The sequence below is a fragment of the Anarrhichthys ocellatus genome, unplaced genomic scaffold, assembly GCF_004355925.1.
Source record: "Anarrhichthys ocellatus isolate YVR2014 unplaced genomic scaffold, GSC_Weel_1.0 scaffold87, whole genome shotgun sequence".
Lineage (NCBI taxonomy): Eukaryota > Metazoa > Chordata > Actinopteri > Perciformes > Anarhichadidae > Anarrhichthys > Anarrhichthys ocellatus.
The window spans coordinates 729,438-735,778 of record NW_022280117.1 but is presented as its reverse complement, the minus strand read 5'-3'; the positions used below and the strand labels follow the sequence as shown (position 1 = coordinate 735,778).

The window sequence follows — 6,341 nt, the reverse complement described above, 5'->3', positions numbered from 1 at the left end:
TGTGTGTGTGTGTGTGTGTGTGTGTGTGTGTGTGTGTGTGTGTGTGTACGCGCGCGCGCAGCCCGAGCTGGACCCAAAGGTAAACAGCACGAAGGTGAAGAAGAGCTACATCGCCACTCAGGGCTGTCTGCAGAACACCATCAGTGACTTCTGGAGGATGGTGTTTCAGGAGAACTCTCGAGTCATCGTGATGACCACCAAAGAGGTGGAGAGAGGAAAGGTGAGGTCCACCGAGAACCATTCATACTCTTCTGAGCATAGACACTGGGACATGTGGCAAAGTATTCCTAATGCAGATATACTGTTTTCATATCAGGTTTTGGTTTCTATATTCGATCCTTTACTTCAGTAGAAGTAGAAATACAGCGGTCTAAAGATGCTCTTTTACAAGTAAGAGTCCAGAACTCAATAAGTAACTCAAGTAAAAGTACAGAAGTATAATCAACATGTGCTTAAAAGTACTCATTATGCAGAACTGCTCCTTTCACAGTGTTTTATTATAAATATTAGTACTTCCACACTGTGGTATCGGTGCCTTTACTGAATAAAAGATCTGAACACTAGTTCCACTTCTGCTCATCAGAGTAAACGTGTTTTTGTGTCTTTTCAGAGTAAATGTGTGAAGTACTGGCCGGACATGTCGGCGCTGAAGGAGTACGGAGCGATGCGGGTTCGCAACGTCAAAGAGACGTCTGCACACGACTACATCCTGAGAGAACTCAAGCTGTCCAAAGTCGGACAGGTAAGATGTGTTTATGTACAAACAATAGAAATACATTCATACGTTCATGTGATTTTCATTGGTGAAGAAAAGAACATATTTTCTGTTTATCAGTTCTTAAAATCCATTCTATAGAAAGTAGATGCAGAATCATCTGGTCTGTGCTGCCTTTGTCAAGGTTTAAAAGGAGCAATAAAGTTTGCCGTCTTGGTTCGGACTACGGAGCCTCCGTCGTGTTGTACGCTGTAGTGTACGTTTTTGCACGTTCCCAACAGTTCTCCCAGAGTCTAAAGGCCTTAATCCTTAACAAAAACCCTCAGTATTGATGTGTTGAGGTTGTAATTGAACCTTATTGAATCTCTCTGCTGTATGTTGAAAGTGGCTCCTCACTGGTTTCAGGGCAACACAGAACGTACCGTCTGGCAGTACCACTTCAGGGCCTGGCCCGACCACGGCGTCCCCACCGACCCGGGCGGTGTCCTCGACTTCCTGGAGGAGGTCAACCTGAAGCAGGAGAGCATAGCGGACGCCGGGCCGATAGCAGTACACTGCAGGTACACACACACACCCACACACACACACACGCTGGAAACTAATACATTAGTTAGCTCACAGACGTTCTCTCTCTTGTTCTTCAGTGCGGGGATCGGGAGGACAGGAACATTTATCGTGATCGACATCCTGATAGATGTGATCAGAGAAAAAGGTGAGTCCATTAAATGTTCCCTTTGTCAGCTCGAGAGTCTTGCATCTGTATTTTCTCTTTTAATCTTTATTTCTTATTTCGGTCCATTTCTGATCTTCTGCTACATTATCAACCGTCCAGACCTGAACAAACTCTCTTAAAACTGCAGATTCTCACTTCTTTTAAATCAAATGATTCATCATTTCTTGCACGCTCCACTGTAACATGTACTCCTGTATTTAATACGGGTCTTACTCTAACTTTGCTTGTTTTTCTCTCTCTTCATTTTGCTCTTTAATGACTGTTTTTAATTGTATTCATAATGTGTTTCTTTTACACATTGTCTCGATGCTTTTGGCGTTTGTTTGTTGCTGAATCGTTTCATAAAAATATACTTTTCTCTCCATGAATTTCCCCTCTGGGGATCAATAACAGCTCATCTTATCTCCAGCAGCTGGCGTACAGCTTTCTATAAACCAACACAACACGTTTTATCACCTCCACAGGCTCTCGCCGTGTTTCAGAGACTCGTAATGTCGCTTGTGTTTACGTCACCGGTGTGAGATATTGTTTCTTTTTTCGTGCTGCAGGGGTGGACTGCGACATCGACGTGCCGAAGACCATCCAGATGGTTCGCTCTCAGCGCTCCGGGATGGTGCAGACGGAGGCGCAGTACAGATTCATCTACATGGCCGTGCAGCACTACATAGAAACACTGCAGAGACGCATCGAGGAGGAGCAGGTGTGCAGCAGATTCTTTCCCTTTTCTCTCCATTGTTCTTTCCCCTCTTCCTGTCTCCTAAACTTCCCGTGTTCTCTCCTCTGCAGAAAAGTAAGATTAAAGGGCGCGAGTACACCAACATTAAGTACTCTTTGTCCGACCTGACCGGAGGAGAGCAGAGCCCTTTGCCTCCTTGTACTCCTATTCCTACTCCCACCTGCACAGAGTAAGTACCCGGCTGCTGTTCACCTCTTCATGTCATATTAAAACCGCTTGTTAAGAAAGCCTCGTCGCTTAGTTTCTCATGAAAGTGTGTGTGTGTCTGTGTGTCTGTGCGTGTGCGTGTGCGTGTGCATGTGTGTTGGCAGGATGAGGGAGGACAGCTCCAGAGTGTATGAGAACGTGGGCCTGATGCAGCAGCAGAAGAGCTTCAGATGAGATTCACCTCTGACCCCAGTGCTCTATCAGTTCCGGGTAAATGAACTGACATGCTGCTCATTTAGAACCAAAAATTCAATATGAGACTGTAAAACATGAGCTGGTGGTGGAAAAAGGAAAGCAAAGGCTGGAGATTTGATGAAGGCGTTTAACTGGGTTTAAGTTATTATAAGAGCTGACGTGGTAAATTCAGCATTTTGCTAACTCGTTTACCAGAACTCTTCCATAAGTTGATGATATATCGGATGTTTCCAGCTTGTTTTTTAAACTCTTAACTACTAAGAAATTCTGTAGTTCTTTATAAACACCAAGTGTCCAGCAGCTGCTCTTGCAAAGCTCGTACTGTTGCATGCAGTGTGCCTTCAACACGTGAACGCCTCTTGCTACTGCACCTTGAACTGTCTTCTGTGTGCCGTCTGTCCGTCGCTCTCGTCGATGTCTCATATCCTCGGCCGCGCTGAGGATTGTGGGTCAGAATAGCCGCTGATAAAACGGTCCAATAGATAAAGAAACAATAAAACCAATCGATACAATCACAACAAAAAATAATAATATAGAACAGAAATAAATAAAAGCAGTAAAAAGACGATGTCGCATAAAAGCCAATCTGTAAAAATGTGATTTAAAAGAGATTGATTCTGGAGATTTATCTCCTCAGGCAGGTCCCTGATGGCAAAAGATACCATATGAGGTCAACATCTCTGTATTTCTATAGATCTTGGGGTCAGTGATCAGTACAACCTTAGAATCAATGGAGAGAAGCCAGGAGTAGTCACAAGTTATAAGCATAGACCGTATATAAGAAGTGCCGTCTCATTGGGTTGTAGAGTGACGTAGAGACGCCGTACACATCTCTGGTAGAGACCTGTCAATCACAGTAGCCCCGCCCTAAAGCATCCCCTGCTTTATGGTCTGTGTGACTCTAAATGGACCATAATGTACTAAATGAACATCATGCTGTATTGAAGAAGACTTGAAACTAGAGATTGAGACCATAAACTCATGTTTACAATGTTTACTGAGGTAATAAATCAAGAGAGAAGTAGAGTCATTTTCTCATAGACTTCTATACAACCAGAGGAGTCGCCCCCTGGTGGACACTAGAGAGAATGCAGCTTTAACACTTGAAGCTTTGGCTTCACTCGACAGAACCAGAGGTTGCTGCCTGGTTATAAGTAGGTGTGATTCTCTTGGGCTTTTCTTTTGGGAATGCGTCTCTAAAAACCCCAAACTGAGACTCATAATCTGAATGTTCAAAGAATTCTCCTAAAACCAGAATAATATCAACATATCACACATGCTCCATTCTGAATAAGGCCTTATTCTAAATATCCAGACAGAATAAGCTGTTTACATGACGTGTATCAAATTCACAGTATTGTAATATTTGGATGAATATTAGAAGAAAAACAGGAATACGTCTTCTAAACAATATGTTGAAGTGATCTCGTACGGTAAACGTCTGGTTCTCTCTGCAGCTGTGAGGTAAGTAAAGTACTGTTTTGAGACTCACCAGTAATTGTTTTTATCTTTTTGTCTCTTCCAGGATCTCGATACCTGAAAGTTTTTTTCGCCAGACACACCTTGACGCCTGAGACTTGACCGTAATGACATGGAACAATGGAAACACACACACACGTACACACACACACACACATGTGAGAGAGACCAGACACCAGGGTCCTCCTGTTCTCGCTAATCTTACATGAACATTTGCCCTCTAGTTGAATTCTAAACCACTGTGATGATCATCAGAAGAGCCTTTGAGAAGCCTAACATGCTAAATCCTGCTACTAAACCACCGTTTTGTAAATCTCACCCCAACAAGGGCTGCGGTCGCTCTCCTCAGAGGGGAACACCTTGCTAACCTTTGCTCATTTTTCTGTTTTGTTTTCTTAACCAAAGGAAGGTTTAGTAGGTTTCTTTGTAGATGGAAGTGAGGAGTTTTCTTTATAAGGCCCGTGCCAAAACCATGATTTCATCCACATTTCTCGGCCAGTTAACAGTCTCTATTGGGCCTGTTTAAACAGACCTTATTTATGGACGAGTGGGGCTGAATCCCACTGATTGTTGACTAGTTTTCACTTCGTTATGTAGAATAATGTGTCTGAATGAAGAGCTATCGGCATTGTAGTGTAACACCATATTAACTTAATTTGTAATCCTCTTCTAAACATGAATTCCTTTGTTTCTGGCGCCAGAACTGCCTTGAAGAGAAACTTTAATTCAGGCTTCTTTTTGTGTTAATATGCTCTTGCTCTCTTTCTTTCCTTCTTTCTTCCTTTCTTTCTTTCGGGATACACGGTGTCTGTTAGTTAACCATTCCTGAGCTCAAGCCGAACGCCCTTATTGCTGCACTGTTTTTTTATTTAGCAGCAGAACAGTTTCAGTCGAGCCTTGATCCACCTGGTGGACTTATAAATAATCTAATCTGCGGTTTAGAGGAGTTCATTCGGTGTGACGGCGTATTAAGATTTCAGGGGGTTGTCAGTCGCGGCATCGCCACAAAAAGAAAACTTTGTTTTTTAAGTTGTTTTTTAAAGTGCATATAACTTCTTTGTTTTCATTACTTCTTGTTTGTTTTTGTTGTGTTTTTTTTTTTTTTAAGACGAATGCCTTTTGTGTACCGTTGCCTATTTTGAGCACCACATGTACTTCATTTTAAGAGTCACTGTTTTAAGAAGCAATTCCACGTCTCAGCTTTGGCACTATAGATCGTCAACGTTGTGGTTCTAGAGTGTTGTCCCCGTGATTGTCAGCTGGATTCAGTAGTTTGCACACACACACACACACACACACACACACACACACTTGTATTTCTGATCATGTTAATCAAACTAAAGCAGTTAAAGGAACATATGTCGACATTGTGGGAACATTTGCTCGTTTACTTTATTGCAAAGTGTTCCATGAGACGATCGATGCGATTCTTCTTGTTTTGCACCAGCAGCATGTTAGAAACGTCATTCATTCGCTCGTCATGAATTCTCAGGACACTGAGCGTTTCTATTCACACTCAATCGGACATCAATTTAACTTTACTTTATTGTCCGCTCTGAGTGATTTTAGATGATTTCAGTACTGCAGTGCATGTGTGAAAGCTGGTTAGCTTAGCATAAAGACTGGACACAGCTAGCCTCTAAAGCTCACTGATTAACACAATGTATCTCGTTTGTTTAAACTCTACAAGAACAAAGTACAACATGACGAGTCAATCACATGTTGTGGTCCACATGCTCGCCGTTTCCTCTCGCTTCCAGTCTTTATGCTAAGCTAAGCTAATGACCTGCCAGACGTGAGAATGGTATCGATCCTTTGTGATGTCAAACCATTTCCTTTAGCCTCATCTTCACAATCAGCTGCAGTATTTCGGGGAAGTCCTCTGATGTTCTGGATCGTCATTATTTCAGAGAGAATCCACAACACTCATTCCAGACGTGTGGCCTCAGTGGTTTCCTTTTTGTTTGTGAAGCCTTCCCGTCACGTCGCCTTGAGACAGTGCACTTGTTGTAACGGTGCTGACTCAGATTCTCTCCACTGAGGAAAAGGAAAAGAAGCGTCTCTCCTCTCTGCTGATTGAATATCTTCTTTCTGTAACAGTTGAAATCATGAAATCAGTGGGTGGTCTTTGGGGGGGGGGGGGGCCCAGCAAGTGTTCTCTGAAATAACTCCTCATCCACTGACTGAGATCCTCTGTAGTTTGGTGTACTGTATGCAGTTTTTATTATCTGTGTGTGTGTGTGTGTGTGTGTGTGTGTGTGTGTGTGTGTGTGTGT

General features: G+C 42.9%; 1 protein-coding gene across 2 annotated transcripts in view; it reads left to right on the top strand.

Annotated features, from left to right (window-relative positions):
• The window catches only part of ptpn11a (protein tyrosine phosphatase non-receptor type 11a), a 12,296-nt gene extending 5,961 nt beyond the window's left edge, over positions 1-6,335 (top strand). Inside the window, exons 9-16 of one of the 2 annotated variants that reach the window (XM_031875206.1) lie at positions 62-220; positions 611-742; positions 1,121-1,275; positions 1,360-1,427; positions 1,997-2,148; positions 2,235-2,353; positions 2,496-2,601; positions 4,112-6,335. In XM_031875206.1, coding sequence (XP_031731066.1) covers positions 62-220; positions 611-742; positions 1,121-1,275; positions 1,360-1,427; positions 1,997-2,148; positions 2,235-2,353; positions 2,496-2,565 — 855 coding nt within the window. In that variant the 3' untranslated portion in view covers positions 2,566-2,601; positions 4,112-6,335. The remainder of the gene's footprint in view (positions 1-61; positions 221-610; positions 743-1,120; positions 1,276-1,359; positions 1,428-1,996; positions 2,149-2,234; positions 2,354-2,495; positions 2,602-4,111) is intronic. The other variant, XM_031875207.1, reaches the window with a different exon arrangement.
• Positions 6,336-6,341: the final 6 nt, after the last annotated feature.